General features: G+C 38.5%; 1 protein-coding gene across 2 annotated transcripts in view; it reads left to right on the top strand.

The window, feature by feature from the left end:
- Positions 1 to 17191, top strand: part of egln1a (egl-9 family hypoxia-inducible factor 1a) — a 78578-nt gene extending 61387 nt beyond the window's left edge. For both annotated transcript variants that reach the window (XM_020510584.2, XM_048596527.1), the window contains 3 exons: positions 1405 to 1541; positions 10535 to 10602; positions 15631 to 17191. In XM_020510584.2, coding sequence (XP_020366173.1) covers positions 1405 to 1541; positions 10535 to 10602; positions 15631 to 15692 — 267 coding nt within the window. In that variant the 3' untranslated portion in view covers positions 15693 to 17191. The remainder of the gene's footprint in view (positions 1 to 1404; positions 1542 to 10534; positions 10603 to 15630) is intronic.
- Positions 17192 to 17922: the final 731 nt, after the last annotated feature.

The following is a 17922-nucleotide window of genomic DNA, read 5'->3' as shown; positions in this document are numbered from 1 at the left end:
CATGGACCATATATATTGGTTGTGGGCATTTTCACTCACTTTTCAGTTATTTGAAAAACGTTTTGTTGTGTTTTGGTTGTACTTCAGCCCCATGCTCCTGATCTTTGGGCACTCAATGCGGAGGGGTGTGGACAGGTCAGAAGACCACCTCGTGGGTCTGCTTCTGGTCTTGGCCAGGCTGACCACAAACGCGGGGTTTCAGGCAGTGGGCCATGGAGGGGATTATCTCTGCCAACTGCCTACCCGTCCTCCAAGGCTATGTTCGAGCCTGGGTGATTGCAGGAGGAGCGGTCAGTTTCTACCAATATTCTTGAAGCCTTTAGAGCAAGAAGGGGGGGAGATAGAGTGCTTTATTTCCCCCCCCCCCCAACTCCATTTTGATTTAGTCCCCCTCCCTTTCTTCCTACCCTCCAGTTTTTTTTTCATATAAGCATTGCCCTTTACAGACTTTGCTTATCAGTATGCAATTGGTCATGTGGATGTTTTCCTGGTTTTGGGAAACATATATCTAATAAAGTCTGTTCACAATGATGTCTTTTGTTTCTGTCTCTCAATAAGTGAAAATAAAAATTATATTTTATATAACCATGGGTTATATAAAGAAAGTAAAGGGCACTATTTGGCTCTATTTTTTTAAAAAAAAAACTTTTAAAAAAGCAAAAAATAAAACAGAACCAGAGGACCCCACCTCTGGACCAGGAGACTCTGGTTTAAGTTTCAGGAAAAAATAGAAAATGAAAGTACCACAGGTAATGAAGAAGCATGTCATTTGGTTGTGTCCTCAATTCTGAGGAAGGGTCACTCAACCTGAAAGGTTAACTCTGATTTCTCTCCACAGATGCTGGCAAATCCGCTGAGCTTTTCTCGGAATTTCTATTTAATTTAAGAACTGACAATCAACAATTACGTTTTTGTATGACAATATTACGTTAGTAGTATTTCATCACTGTAAAAGTAGTTTACTTAAATGATTCCTAATCAAGGATTTCAACTGCTTACTTATTCTGCATCTGATAAACAGAGCATTCTCCATTGCTATTTGAAAATATAAAAATAAAGACCAAGATTCTGTTTTTGTTTTTTTTTTGTTAGAGTATTGAGTAGAGGAGCAGAAGCAAAAATCTTATAATAATCTAGATCCCATAGCACTTGATCTTTTCTTAGAGGCTTACTGTGAATGGACAAGTTTAGACTTCGTAGTTGGTTTTAGATCTTGTGATGAATGGAAACATATAATTGTGATACTGAAGTAACAGCCAGAGAGTGATTTTTACTTGACTGATTCTGAGAAGTTTTGAGTTTTACCAACCTGTAAAAGTGAAAAATAATCAATTTCTAATAGATTAATTGAATTGCTGTTAACTTAAAAAATCTCTTCCCTAAAGATTTACTTTTCTTGGCTAGGTAAATGGAGGTCTTCTTCGAATTTTTCCAGAAGGAAAATTACAGTTTGCTGATATTGAACCAAAGTTTGACAGGCTGCTATTTTTCTGGTCTGATCGACGTAATCCTCATGAAGTGCAACCTGCTTATGCCACAAGGTAATCCTACGAAATGCTTTCATTGAAATGGGAGCTAAAATTATATGATCACCTTCATTGTCATCTTTCTCTGTTTACCCCAGCATGATGTTGTCCTCAGAAGAAAAATGACATGGATAATGTTCATTAACGATGTTAACGTGCTGGGTCCTCCCAAAAGGTCTAAATATAGTTAATATTAGGTCATTTGCTTGATATCAAATTTCCATATTCAGCTGGAGTAAAATTATGGAGAAAATTCTGCTGTATGTTCAAAATCATTTTGATTAGACAAGATACGCTACTGTAGGCCATTTGCTATATCATGTTTATCAACTGCCTGTGAATAGTTTCTGCTTTGTGATTTTGCGTTATAGTTACTTTTACCTCAGAATTGTTATGGCATAGGAGGAGGCTTCTCGTTCTCATTCCTTTTTTGATTGGGGACAGCTTTTCCCTATCTACTCTATTCAACTCATTCATGATTTTGAAAACGTCTATCAGATTTCCTCTCAGCCTTCTCTCCAAGAGAACAGTTAGCTACTTCATTCTACCCTCACAACTGAAGTTTCACATACCTGGAACCATTCTTGTGAATTCCTTTGCATTCTGTTTCATGCATTCATATCTTTCTTATAATGTGGCACCCACAACTGTACTCAGTAATTCAACTGAGTTCTAACAAGTTTTTTTTGCAAGTTCAACATCACCTCCTTGCATTTGTACTCTCTGTCTTTATTAATCAAAGTTGAGGACACTGTATGCTTTACATATAACTTTCCTCAAGTCTATACTGTGGCACTGTATCAACATCTGAAAATACATTTATGACACAGTTTATCCTGAGTGAGGTTCTCTTACCGCTTTAAAACTCCAACAACTTAGTTAAACATAATTTCCCCCTTAGAAATCTATGCTGACTCTTCCTAATCAATTCATCTTTTCCCAGGTGACTAGTAATTCTATCAAGAATAATTGTTTCTAGAAGCTTCCTCACCACTAAAGTTAAATCGACTGGTCTGTAATTGTTGAGATTATCCTTACAACCTTTCTTGAACAATGTCTTAATTTTTGTAATTCTCCAATCCTCTGGCAGCTCCCCTCAAGTCCAGGGAAGACTGATTATGGCCAGTGCCCCTGAAATTTCTACTTTCATTTCCTTCAAAAACCCTAGATGCATCTTATCAAGTTCTGGTGTCTTGTCAACTTTGAGTATCATCAGTCTATCCAAGATTTCTTACTAATTTAGAACACTTCTAGTGACAAGCATTTTCTCCTCTGTCACCATAGCTTGGGCTGCATCCTCCTCCTCTGTAAAGACAGATATGAAAAATACATTTTACACCTGAGTCTCCATGTGTAAATCCCCTTTTGTTTGTTTGTCTAATTGGTACTAGTCCTCCTTTTAACCGCCCTTTTTTTAAAAATATTTATTTATCTTGATGGCTTTTTCACGCCCCCTCTAAACCTACGATATTCTCTTGGTCTCAATTGTATTTCTTGCCTTACTCCAGTCATAAGTGCTTTTCCTTTCTCATGTTAGTTTCTACCTCTTCCTTATTGATGACATACCTGTGTGGGATCAAGTTTCTGAAAGTCGACTAGGTTACTGTCTTTGAACTAATATCGGCTACAAACTACCTTTGATATCAAGGTAGTTATTGATGTAATTTGCAAAACAGTGGCAAATATGATTAAAGGAAAATCCCCTCTAGAAATTCGCAAAATATTCAACATTAAGGGACTCTGGATTTGTTTGGCCTACCTTTTCCCACTTGACACAATGTACCTTAACTGTACTCAAACTGTCTGCTCTTTGAAGGTAGCCCATTGTTCAGTTTCTGTTTTCCCCTCCAGCTTCTTGTTCCAGTAAATCCTGCCCAACTCTCCCTTTGTTCCATTGAAGCAAGCTATTCCTACTCTAGACTGTTGCATGTCATTCTCCACCATCATCCTGAACCTTATACATATGCAATGGTCACTATCACCTAAACCCCAGCTGATGCTTGATCCCCTTGGCCCACCTCATCTCCATGATACAACAACGCATCCCCTTTTGTTGGACTGAACACAACAGCCATTCTGTCAAGAAATCAGAAGATGCTGACCCCCTACTTCTGAATATTGTCACTTGCTGTTGTTGCCTCCCACTCTTGCCAATTTGAAATTTAACATACTGACCTTACTTAAAGAATAAATCACTTCAATGCTGAGGAAAGGTTTAATGATAAACAAGTCAATAATGAAGACTGTATGGGTAGAATTAATGAAAAGAAAGGGAAGTTTAAGATTGAAGTGGGAATTGTATACTAGTCCCTGGTAGCAGTTGCAAGATGGTAGAATATACGAATGCTGAGATTAGATAAACCCAAGTACCAAAGGTATAGTTCTGATTTTTAAATAGATTGGAAGAAGTAGACAAGCAAATACTGGAAAAAATGTCAATTTCTTAGTGAGTTCAGGGGAACTTTTTGGAACAGTGGTCCAGATCTTCAGGTCTACGTAGAGTCGTAGAGATATAAAGCACAGAAACAGACCGTTTGGTTCAATTCATCCATCCCAACCAGATATCATAAATAAATCTAGTCCCATTTGCCAGAGTTTGGCCCATATCCCATTTAAACCCTTCCTATTCATACATCCATCTAGATAACCTTTTAAATGTTGTAATTATACCACTTCTTCTGGCAGCTCATTCCATACACACACTACCCTCTGCGTGAAAAAGTTGCCTCTTAGTTCCCTTTTAAATCTTTCTTCTCTCACCCTCTAGTTTTGGACTCCCCCACCCTGTGGACAAGACCTTATCTATTTACCCTTTGCGTGCGCCTCATGATTTTATAAACTTCTATAAGGTCACCCGTCAGCCTCCGACACTCCAACCTACTCAGCCTCTCCCTGTAGCTTAAACCCTCCAATCCTGGCAACATTCTTGTAAATCTTTTCTGAATCCTTTCAAATTTCACAACATCCTTCCGATAGCAGGGACACCAGAATTGCAGTATTGCCTAACCAAAGTACTGTACAGCTGCAACATGAAATCCCAACTCCTATATTCAATGTGCTGACAAGTAAAGGCAAGCATACCATATGCCTTCTTCACTATCCTATCTACCTGCAACTCCACATGCAAAGAATCTGTACACCAAGGTATCTTTGTTCAGCAACATTCCCCATTAAGTGTATAAGTCCTGCCTTGATTTGCGTTTCCAAAATGCAGCACCTCACATTTATCTAAATTAAACTCCATCTGCCACTCCTCAGCCCAGATAGTAGGAATTTGGACATACCTTGAAAGATGTACCTCAGGACCTCTTTGATGTATGCAGTAATTGCCTGGGAGGTTTAAACTTATGGATAATTTCCAATTGTCTGGAATCCTCTAACAAAAAGTTTGAAACTCTAAGTCTCCAACTTAATAGTGAGCCTGAAAACGTTGCAGAGTTTAAAAACTGTTTTAGCTAAAGGAAAGAACATGAAAAATAGTGTAGATTTAAGGATGTATGGAATGCAGAGAACAACTAAGGATGATGAAGCAGTTAACAGAAGGTGCAATGAGGAAGTATGAAAAGAATCTTGAAAGGGACAAGAAAATGAATATGAAAAATGTTTAGAATTGTATTGGATGATATAAGATTATCCTGAACGATAGGGACTCTTGAAAGCTGGTAACACTGACATTGTCAATGAAAATAATGAGATAGACATTTGAATTATCATTTGCATCAACATTTTCTGTGGTGAAAAAGGATAGCATGCCAGACATCCCAAGAAAACTAATATTGAATCAGAGATGGGTCTTGCCAAGATTTTTAATACAAGCAAAATAGTATCAATGAAGAGTGGCAAATTTCAAAGATTAAATGTTTTTCATACCAGGATTTCAAAGGAAGTAGTTAAGAATTTTGCAGGTGCCCTTCCTCACTCTTTCTGAGACGAGATGGAAAGTTCTCTCAATTTGGGAACCATTCCTTTTAGATTGGAACAATTTTTAATAATTTGTTCAGTAATGTTATGACGCAACTTAATGGCACATGGGGCTTGAACCCAACATTTCTAATCCAGGCCACTTTGATCTTGGTCGCAGGAGCTCCCTTCTTTCGGATTAGAAAGTTGCATTCCACTCTGCTATTAAGACAGGCAAGAGAGGAAAGACCAGTTAAGCCAACATCTGTTCTCAGGAAATTCTTCAGAGTACCTAGTTAAGAATAGAATGACTGAACACAAGATTTCAGCTGATTGAGAGCCAGCAGGAGTTTGTAAAGAGCTGGTGAACAGAGGACCCTGGGGCAGTCAGCACCATTGACAAAAGCTGTCCCCCAAAATGGAAAAGCCATATTCAGAGAGAAATCAAGGTGTGGTGTCACAGGAAAACAGAGAAGTGATTGGTGAATAGTTTGCTCATACATCTTCAAAGTTCTTGTCATTTACTAGTAATTGTAACATTGTATCAGTTACAGTAAGATTTACTATTTGCCAGAATATTAGAATAGCAGTGTTTATTACATGTATCCACCACAGTGAAGACCAATGTAAAATACCTTTGCAATTCAATTCAAGTAATTTCCCAAGAAACAGCTGTAAGACAAATGAGCAGAGGGAGGAACAAGAAAATTATCACTACCAGGAAAATGGTACTAAGCAAATTGTTGAAGGTGCGGGCTGCCAAGTGCTTGGGTCCTGATGGACTTTATTCTCGTTTTAATTTTCTAAAATTGTGTTTTTATATGAAAAAGTAATTTTGTTTAAAGGATGTAAACTGGCCAGCATTCTTTGTTCATCCATATTTGCCCTGGAGAAGGTGGTGCTGAGTTGCCTTCTAGAATTGCTGCAGTCCTTGGTATGAGACAGCTTCAGTCCTGTAAGGAAGAGAGTCTGAGGATTTTGACCCAGCAACTGAGAAGGGATGGTGATATAATTTCAAGTCAAGCTAATGTGGCTTGAGGTGGAACTTGCAGGTGGTGGTATTCCCATCCAACTATCACCATCCCTACGTAGATCTACTTCTGTCTCACTGAAACTGAATTATATTATGGTTGTTGCCACCCAGGGACATTTTCACTGTGAGGTCATTAATTAATCCACGTCACTGCATAGTGCCAGGTCTAGAATAGTCTGCTATCTGCTCAGCTTGAGAATGTGTAATTCTAAGAAACTAGTTATGTTTTCCTAAATGATTTTTCCAGTCTGTATGTGGATTAGAATTCCCCATGATTATCACTGTACCTTTCTGACAAGCTGCTATTATTTCTTCCTTTACACTTCATCCTACTAAGTTGGTACTGTACACCACTCTCATAAGTGGCTCCTTGCCTTTTATAATTTCATAGAATCATAGAATCCCGACAGTGTGGAAACAGGCCCTTAGGCCCAACAAGTTCACACCGAGCCTTGGAGAATCCCACCCAGACCCATCCCCCTAAGCTACACACCCCTGAACACTACAGGCAATTTAGCATGGCCAATACACCTAACCTGCACATCTTTGGACTGTGGGAGGAAACCGCAGTACCCGGACGAAACCCACGCAGACACGGGAAGGATGTGCAAACTCCACACAGACAGTCGCCCAAGGGTGGAATCAAACCCGGGTCCCTAGCACTGTGAGGCAGTAGTGCTAACCACTGAGCCACCGTTCCGCCTCTAATTTCTCATTGTTTTGCAAGCCACTTCTACATCTTGGTTTCCTGAATTTAGGACATCTCTCGATTGTGATAATACCATCATTTAAGCAATGAAGGAGTTGAAAGTAGGGTGTCAATAGTGGGAATGCCATCGAATGTCCAGGGGTGATGGTTGGATTTTCTCTTACTGGAGATGGTCATGTTCTGGCATTTGTCTGGTGTGTATGTTATTTAACATTGTCAGCCCAAGCCTGGATGTTATCCAAGTCTTGCTGCATATGGACACCAGATGCTTCAGAATCTGAGGAGATGCAAATGATGTCAAATATTGTGCAATTATCAGTGAACTTTCCCACTTAACCTTATGATGGAGGGAAGGCCTTTGAAGCAGCTAAAGATAGTTAGGCTTAGGTTCTCTGAGAAACTCCTGCAGAGATGTCCTGAACTGACATGACTGACCTCCAACAACCACAACCATCTTTCTTTCCAACAACCAGTTGAGATTTTTCTGTGCTTTACATTGAATCTTGATTTGCTAGGTCTTCTGATCCCACACAATGTCAAATGCTGCCTTAATGTCAAGAATAGCCCCACTTACCTCCCCTCTAGAGGTCCGTTCTTTTGTCCATTTTTGGACCAAATACTAAAATGAGGTTAGGAGCTGAGTGACTCTGGTGGAAACCCAAAAAATTGTCAGTGAGTAGTTATTACTGAGCACGTGTTGCTTGAAGCACTGTCAACAGCTCCTTCCATCACTTTGCTGATCAGTTGAGAATGAACCGGTTGGGTGGTAATTTTCAAAATTATTGTGTATATTCCAGTGTTGTAGCTGTCCTGGAACAGCTTGACTGGGGCACGGCTACTTCTGGAGCACAAGTCTTTCATTCTGTTGTTTGAATGTTGTCAGGGCCTTTTATCATATTCTTGTAGCCTTTGCATGTCTAACGCTTTCAGCTGCTTCTTAATGTCAGTGGAGTGAATTGAACTGAATGGCTAAAAACTGACATCTGTGGTGCATCAACTCTCAGGAGGAGCTATCTTCTCACTGAACATGGATGCAAATGCTTTAGACTCACTGTGGGCTCCCCATTCTAATATTTATGGGACTACCTCCTCCAGTTAGTTGTCCAATAACCTACCACATTTTATGACTGGATGTGTTAACACTGAATAGTTTAAATTTAATCTATTGCTTGTGGACTTTGTCTATCACATTCTTCTTCACTGCTTGGCATGCAAGTAGCCCTGTGTTGTAATTTTACTATGTTGACTCCTCATTTTTAGGTGTTTGCAGTTTTTCTATCTCATGCCATCCTGCATTCTTCTTTGAATAAGCATTGGTCCTTCCAACACATTGATAATGTTAAAATGGATAATAAACGTGGCCATGAAATACAGATTATGGTCAATTAGAATCTTGCAGATGCTGATGGCCCGTAGTGGTTTTTGAATATCCTGTCTTGAGTTGTCAAATCTGTACAAAATCTATCCCATTTAGGATGGTGGTAATTATCACACAACATAATAGGGGGTATTTTCATTGTGAAGATTTTTCTCCAAAATGACTGTGTAGTGCACATTTGAACAAACACCCTTTTTGTCTGCTAAAGTAACTATTGTATTTTCACTATCCACTGAACACGTTGCTAGGTTGTAAAGTTTGTGATTCTGGGCTACACAAGAATATTTTTCACTTAGCATTACTCAAAATATTCATCAATGTCTGAGCTCAGTTTCCAATCACAAGATCCTTCAAGCTGGCTTTTTATTTTTAGTGTTAAAGGTTCCTCCATTCTCTGCGTATTAAGTACCCCTCTCTTCAATGAAACCACAATTCAGACTGTTTTTTCCTTCTTTTTAGGAATGTGTTTTGGGAGAAACCAGTTCCTTAGTTTTAAAAAAAATGTAATTTGGACCAGTGAAACTTAATTTCTGCATATATCCTTAATATTGATACATAGGTTTGGGGACAAGCAGCAAAAGTAAAATTCCTGGAATTCCTGATCTGCAGTATGTGGGCTGTCATGGTTCAAGAAGCAGCTCACCACTACATTGTCTGGAGCAAATAGGAAAGGGCAACAAAAATGCAAGTCTAACCAGCAACTCCCATATCCCAGGAAAGAATAAATAATTTTAAAAATGTTATCTTATTTAGGGTCTATACTACTTCATCAACATGCTGGCGGATCTTAAATGATTTGTGTTTCAGTAATTGGTATCTATATTAGATAAATTAAAAAAGATTTATTAAGTACTTTTTATGATCTGATTGTCCTAAATTACTTTATAGCCATAATCACTAAAAAGTGAAATTGCATAGAGCTGCTTTCTCACTAGAGAGAGAGAGATGACTGATGATGGTTAACCTGAGGGTCACCACACCCAGGCAAGGGAGAAGTTGAGTGGAAGAGTCTGTCATGGTAACCTCAGCTGGTATGGGAATTTAATCTATGCTGTTGGCATCACTTTGAGTCACAAACCAGCCACCCAGTCACTGAGTTAACTGGCCAATAATCACAATGGTAATGTAGAACGGTATAGATCACCCTTTGCATTGCATACAAAATATGCACTATCTGAACCATATATTTTTCTGATAAGACTCTAAACTGAGGGCGAGCCTTGGTAAACTTTGATAGAGAAACATGACCAAAAATCCAAAAATAAATTGGCAAACCGGAAATGCATGCCTTAAGTATAAATTTTAATGTTCAAATAAATTTACTGTGAAGCCAAATATTTTCATTGAAAACAATGCTACACTGTAAAAATTCATGACACCAAATATTATGGCCAACTGCAAGAAATTACCTCGTAGAATCCCTACAGTGTGGAAACAGGCCGTTAGCCCCAACGAGTCCTCACCGAACCTCAGACTATCCCACCCAGATCCATCCCCCTAATCTACACCTCCCTGAACACTACGAGCAATTTAGCATGGCCAATCCACCTAACCTGCACATCTTTGGACTGTGGGAGGGAACCGGAGCACCCGGAGGAAACCCACGCAGACATGGGGAGGATGTGCAAACTCCACACAGACAGTCGCCCAAGGGTGGAATTGAACCCAGGTCCCTGGCACTGTGAGGTAGCAGTGCTAACCACTGTGCCACCATGCCGCCTATCCAGTTCAAAGATTTAATATGGCTTCATAGCATTGCTTCATGAAACATCTAGCCATATTTATCAATCCATCCTCTTCCAGAGATCAAGAATGGCTATGTTTCCTCTAAATATAGACCTTCGTAACACAACTTGATGAACTATATTATTCAGCAGTCGTCGTGCTGTACATGATGAATGATACACAGCAAAAGCTTCATTTTACTTTGAACAGTCCCTACTGGGAATATATAAAAATGCATTAACTACTTCTATATTAAACTTTAGGTACGCTATAACAGTCTGGTATTTTGATGCGGATGAGCGAACTCGAGCTAAAGACAAATATTCAACAGGTAAAGAGGCCTCATTTCTCGATGCTATTAAGGTTATACTTTCAACTTTGAATTTTTAAATATTTTTCTAACCATTTTTGAATTGTAATAATTAATGCCCATTAATATATTGCTTGCATTTCTCTCTCAAATAATTACTCAAATATTTTTAAGTAGCTGCTTGTTTGATTTGTTAAACAACGTGACAGTAGATATGAACATTCACTGTTATCATAGTCCTCCCATATCTGATATGTATTTCGTTGATTTTTTTTTAAAAGTACAGAACGGATGGAAACAAAATAGATAAAGAAATAATAATTGTGATGCCAAGCTAGATTGTGCCAATGTAGATTGCAAAAGGAAAGATAGATGGCATGAGACTGAGTTCTGAAGTTTCGAGAATGAGACTGACAGGAAAACTTGTAACATAGAAATAAGTTGCCTTCAAGTAAGGGATGGTTCCATTATTTCTTCCAGCAAGGTAAAAGATAAGCAAGCCAGAAGTAAGGCTGCTTGGTTGATGTGAACATTGAATAATGATTCCTCAAACAAGGAGCTTATTTTATGAAGAAATGTTGAACAAGTTAAACCTATATTCATTGGAAGTTGGAAGACTGCAAGGTAGTCTTACTGTATTAAATAAGATCTTGAGGGGCCTGGATAGGGTGAATACCTGGAAGAAATTTTTCTTTTGTGAGGTCATAGTTTAAGAGATTTCCGTTTTAAGGTAGTGATAAAGAATTTATAGATAGTAGGCAATAGTCGTGGACAGAGTCGTCCTATTACTACAAACAAAAATGTATTTTTTTCAGTTCATTCATGGGATGTGGGCATCATTGGTCAGGTCAGCATTTATTACCCAATCTTATTGCCCAGAGCGCTGTCAAGTGTCAATCACATTGCTGTAGGTCTGGAGTCACATGTAGGCCAGACCAGGTAAGAACAGCAGTTTCCTTCCCTAAAGGACATTAGTGAACCAGTGTCACGATAATCGATAATAGTTTCATGGTCACCATTAGACTCCTAATCCCAAATATTTTACTGAATGGCAGGATTCGAACTTGGGTCCCCACTAATACTGCTAGCCATCATCTCCCTAATGAATAATAATTGACGAGGGGTGCAAAATCAAGCTAGAATATTTAGTAGAAACTGATAGAGTATTCAATTTAGGAAGAGAAATGTTACAAAACGTTGGTGGAAGCAAACGATTGGAAATTGAAAGGGAGCTACTGGAAAGGCTGGCTGTGCCTAAGGTAGATATGTCTCCTAGCCTGGATGGCTTGCATTCCGGATTCCTAAAGCAAGTGTGTGGGTAACAGAAAGCAGAAGGTCATGTCTGAATTTTTCAATCTTAGCTAGGTATGGAGTAGGTGCTAAAGGATTGGAGAGTGACAAGAGTGTGACACCATTTGTCACAAAAGGTCGTAAGGACAATCCTTGCAAATAAAGGACAGTTGGTTTGGTATGAGTCATGGACAAGATTTTAGAATTCTTAATTGGGGGAACAAAATCATCAAATACTTTGAAAGGTTTGAGTTAATTATGTAGAGTCAGCCTGAATTTATATAAGGCAGATCATGCTTGACTAAACCAAATTGAATTTTTTTGAAGCAACAGAAAACATTGAGGAGAAGGCAGCAGATTTTGTCTGTATGGACATTTTATGATAAGACTAGGGCAGAAACATTGAGCCATGATGGTGGTTGTTTCGCTGAATTGAAGAATGATGGACATTGGCTCTCATCCAGTCCCTATGTCCAGTGAATACAGCAATCACAGAATACCTGGAAGAGGTACTCCTCTTCTTTTTGCAACCACCCTACCACACAAACGAAGTTGCCTGAGAACATTATTTAAACAGGCAACAACTCACTGCAGCAGCACAGAGCTACGCCAAAAAAAGAAGAGTACCTCTTCCAGGTATTCAAAGACAATGGATACCCGAAAAACTGGGTCAGCAGATGCCTATTACACGAACAACACCAGGAAAATACTACACGACCCAACACCCTCATCACGCTACCTTACGTCAGGAACACATCTGAACCGACCATAAGACTCCTATGACCACTGGGCATCAGAGTAACACACGAACCCACATCAACCCTATGATAACTGCTCACCCCAATCAAAGACCCACTACCCACTATGGACAGGACCAATGTCATCTACAAGATTCCCAGCAGAGACTGTGACAAACACTACATTGGTCAAACAGGAAGGAATTTAACAACAAGGGTACATGAACATCAATTGGCTACAAAAAGGCATGACCAATACTCACTCATCTCTATCCGCATGGATAAGGAGAACCACCAATTCGACTGGGACAAGCAAAGCAGAGACAAGCATGGGAATTCCTTGAAGCCTGGTACTCCACGAAGAAAGCCGTCAACAAGCACATAGAGCTCAACCCCATTGAGAAGGAAAACCAGAAGTGAGGTAATCCAGCTCAATGGACTCTAGAGTTTAAATAACGGGCGGGAAAACACAACGGCGCTTCATCGGAGGCTGCTCTGAAGATGTTACCTAGCATGGCATCAAAATGTCTGCAAAACAATGAACCAGCTCGGCAAGCCAACCAACCACAACAGTTTGAGTTTTAAAACTCAGTATTGTTGGCATCTGTTTTCTTCAGATTATGCTTGTGAATGGATTCCAATTAGTGTTGCAGGCAGTATTTCCACTTTCCCATATTTCAAGGGCATTTGAGAACACACCATAAATACTAGCCGATGATGCCCGTACCCCATGAACAAATTATTTAAAAAGTTATAATTGCAATGTACCCAAAAAATGAACCAAGAATCTTCAGGGCACATCAGTTGCTGATCTTATGCAATGCTTTCATGAATTCTTTCTGTATTTGGAAGGTGCCAGAATAACACGACACCAGTAGGGAAGCCTTCCTGTTACATTGAATCTGACACATTTAATTGTAAGTCATAACATTTAGCAAACTTAATATCTCAGTGCAATCTCAACTTTTTTATTTAAGAATCCCTACAGTGTGGAAGCAGACTGTCTGTGTGCAAACTCACAGACAGTCACCCAAGGCTGGTATCAAAGCCGGGTCCCTGGTGCTGTTAGCACTGTTAACCACTGAGCCACTGTGCCGCCAATATTCCAATGGAGATTCTGGTAGCTTCAACTTCTTAAGTGAACATCCCTTCCACCAACAGTGCAATCATGCTTTAATATCCTTGTCCATTATTTGTCTTCGAAATCTACATCATTACTTACAAACATGCCATATTCACTAAACAGCTTCTTTTCTTATCTGTGAGCTTAATTAATGCAAGATATTATTAAAACTGGGGTTCTGCTGCAGGTTATCAAATTGGTTAAATGCATTTCTATCTGTACACGCGGAACAGTCCATTTCTCTGTTAACTATATATCTGCTTTGTTTCTTTTTCCATTGCGTTTTGTTAACATAAAACTAAAACATAAGAGAGTAAGTTCTATGAAACAAACATACAGCATTGTGGAAGTTCAATTAAAGAAATAAATCAGAGTCACAGGGTCATTCAGTATGGAAATAGACCCATTAGTCCAATTTGTCCATGCTGAAAACTAGTCCTACTTGCCTGCGTTTAATTCCCGTTCCTCTGAGCCTTTCCTATTCATGTACCTATCCGAATGTCTCTTAAATGTTCTAATTGTATACCTGGATCTACCACTTCCTCTGGCAGTTCACTCCACATACAAATCACCCTCTGTGTGAAAAAGTTGCACCTCAGAACCCTCTTTAAATTGTTCTCCTCTCACCTTAAAAAATGTCTTCTAGTTTTGAACTCCCCATCCTAGGGAGATTACCTCTGCTATTCACCTTATCTATGTCCCTCATGATTTTATAAACCTCTATAAAGTCACCCTTCAACCTCCTATGCTCCAATGAAAAAAGCCTCTCCATATAACTCAAACATTCCAGTCCTGGCAACATCCTTGTAAATCTTTTCTAAATCCTCTCCAATTTAATAATATTGTTCCTGTAGCAGGGTGATGGAAAGGGTACACAATACTTCAAAAGTATCCTCACCAAGGTCCTGTACAACCGCAACATGACAACCCAACTCCTGTATTCAGTGGTCTGAGCAATGAAGGCAAGCATGCTAAATGCCTTCTTTACCACTCTGTCGACCTGTGACGCAATTTTCAAAGAAGTATGTACCTAACCCGTCTGTCTCTCTGTTTGACAACACTCTCCAGGGATCTACCATTAATTGTATAAGGCCCACCCTTGTTTGTTTTACCAAACTGCAATATCTTGTGTTTATCTAAACTAAATTCTAACTGCCACTGCTCAGCCCATTGCCCCAACTGATCAAGATCCCTTTGTAATCTTAGATAACCTTCTTCACTGTCTACTATGCAACCAATTTTGGTGTCATCTGCAAACTTACTAACCGTGCTTATTCTTGCCAGCTTGTTCAGTCATCCTGAGAATGAAAGAAGTTGTTTTGCCAAGCATTGCTCATCGCTCACAAGCAATGATTCTTTGACTACAGAAAATATCTGATGTCAGGGATTCTTGATCTCTCTTTGTTTGATTCTTTTTGTCTGTAGCCTAAGTACTGCCCTTTAAGTGAGGCGATGGCCTTGTGGAATTATCTCTAGACGTGTAATCCAGAGACCTCGCTAATATTCTGGTAGATGGTGGAATTTGAATTCAATAACAAATGTAGCATTAAGAGTGTAATGATGACCATGAAACTGTTGCCAATTGTTGGAAAATCTTATCATTTAGTGAAAAGGGTATGGTTTTAGATGGGTTACTTGTTGGGGCAATTTGTAGGTTAAAATAAACTTCTATGTTTAGAAGAGATGTGGGTTTGTTTCTGTTCCAGCTAATCACCGAACAGTTCTGCGAGACAGAGGTTGCTGTCTGCTTCTGTCTGAATAAGGAAGTGGGTCTTGTGGCACTAGTAGATCCAACAAAGAGAATATATTTAAATCCTAATATTGTTTGTGTATTTTTGAACATACAACCCTGTGGTACAAATATTAATTGTTTCAAATTTTACTTCATTGTGGCTACAGGTGAAAAGGGAGTAAAAGTTGAATTAAATAAACCGTCAGAACACAGTTCAAAAGAAGCTTGATATCTCTTCCATCTCCTCCATATCTGTTGAGATATAAGGTTTATCTTAAGAGTGTTACCAGATGAATGGATGAAGAATTACAATATCTGCTGCTTGTGATTTGAAGATGGGAATTCAGCAACAAAAAATCTCTTACGAGACTGGACCTTGAATTCAGAGGCTTTGCACTGCATTATCTATCTCTTGGAAGTACTCATTTCAAGTGAAGAATGCCATGGTTGAAGCAGTAATGGAAGTGGAGTGGAGTTATGGCACAGGGGTGCCTGAAATTATTGAAATGCTCTTAATTTGTCAATTATAATTTATCTGCTAGTCACAAACTGCAGTTCTTCTATTTTTGTTGATTGGAATTTTGGGATCATTTGCATAAAACTTATGGTGAGTTTAGAACAAGAAAACTGCAGTATTGATATCCATGAGGAAAGTATTGATTATTTTTTGGTGAAATCAGGCAGATTTAAAATGTAGTAACTTGATTAACTGGAGAGAAAACACAAACGTTTCCGATTTAAATCCAGAATGTCTTTAGTGGAAGCCACTCGCCACAAGCTGTGAAGAAAATGAATGATGTTCCTCTAGTTGAGAACAATGGAAGCACTCGTGCTCCATTTGACTTTTCTATTTTTGTCTTTTTTTGCCTTTCCTTGATCATTTTCCATATGTTTCCCTCTTACTAAAACTCCTTTTAAATCTGCAACTTTTTTTTTTGAAAAAACCATCAGTGTGCCTCCAACATCTGCAGTGAATTGGCTGAAACTACAGCTATCTGCCACGGGAAATGCTTATTACCAGACCAATGTTGTTGTTTATGGTGAGACACTAAATATTAGAGCAAGAACTGAATAAGACTTTTTATTCCTGAACCCAAAGTTACAGTTTGAAGCACCTGAAGGATTAACTATTTGTGATATATTGTTCTAAAAATAGTTGTAAAACATTTTTGAACATGCTAGCCAATATCTAAAATATTTACATAATTTTAAACCAAGATGTCAAACACTTGAATTGGTTTGAATATTGGTCTGCCTTCATATTGTATATTTTCTTAAATTTAGATTTTGAAGCAGTTTCATTACATTAGTGACCATTACGTCCTCATTTTCTTCAATCAATCTAAATTTTATTATTTGAATGAAAAGTAAATCAATGAACCAATCTTATATACCGGTGAATTCCTTCCTGATGGTGTTCAGTTTGGGTACTTTTCTCTTTGAAGCTGCATTCACACTGTTATGTCATATGTATTCAGTACTTGGAGATAAATCAATACCATGGTGCTTTGATGGCTTTTCCAAATGGTAAGCACCTGTCTGTTTCCTTTTTCTGACAGTATATTTTAAAATGCCCTATGATAGCTGCATAGCAAAGAGTTATACAGCATGCACATAAGATAGAGTTGCTATTTACTATGTTTGAATATTATAAAATAAATTGTTAATTATGAAAAGAACTGCTAGCTTGTAAAACTTGCAAAAAATTAAATCCTTTGTTTACTGAAACCAAGTGTGATTTCCTTGAATAAATCAACTTTTTTTTAAACAAAGCTGATGCGAGAATAGGGAAGTAGGATAAGGTATCTAACTTCCTAAAGAAAATGCAGGAAGATATTTCTGACACATTCCATGCCTTCTTGAGATGGGAAAGGGAAATTTGGAGAGTGATTTAACTGAGATGGTGCTGGGCCAACTTACTGAAGTGCTACAGTTTGTGTAGTTCCGAAGTTTCTACATTGTTGGAATTCCCAAACTAACAGCAACCATGAAGGATAAGCAATGTGTGTGTCCAACTCGAGATAGAGCACAACTTGATGGTGATAGTGTTTCAATGCATCTTCCACTAGATGTTGGAAGTTACAGGTTCTCGATGTGCTGCTGAAGTAGTTTTTGGCGAGTTGTTGTACATCCTATATGCTGCACCAACAGCAACGTCTGCAAAAAGATGACAGAGAGCATAAAAGTGATAATAAATGCTTGGTGAATTTGATGAGATGAGAACTGAAACAAACACTGCTTTAATCTGTTGGTCATACCCGATGCAACTTTTTCACTCTGCTTAAAAAATTGAATCCTTCAGTAAATTCTTGTAAAATATTTTTGAGTCATTGTATAATGCAAATGTATATTTTTTATTTTTATTTCCCAAGAATTAATATCCCTAATTAGTATTCTAGTATTTAGTATCTTGTGTGCATTTTAAGTCATTTCTAAAATGTCTTACTTTTGGTTAAGCA

The sequence above is a fragment of the Rhincodon typus genome, chromosome 5 (genome assembly GCF_021869965.1).
Source record: "Rhincodon typus isolate 14 chromosome 5, sRhiTyp1.1, whole genome shotgun sequence".
Classification (NCBI taxonomy): Eukaryota; Metazoa; Chordata; class Chondrichthyes; order Orectolobiformes; family Rhincodontidae; genus Rhincodon; species Rhincodon typus.
The sequence above is the reverse complement of the archived record's forward strand: the minus strand, read 5'-3'. Positions and strand labels throughout refer to the sequence as shown.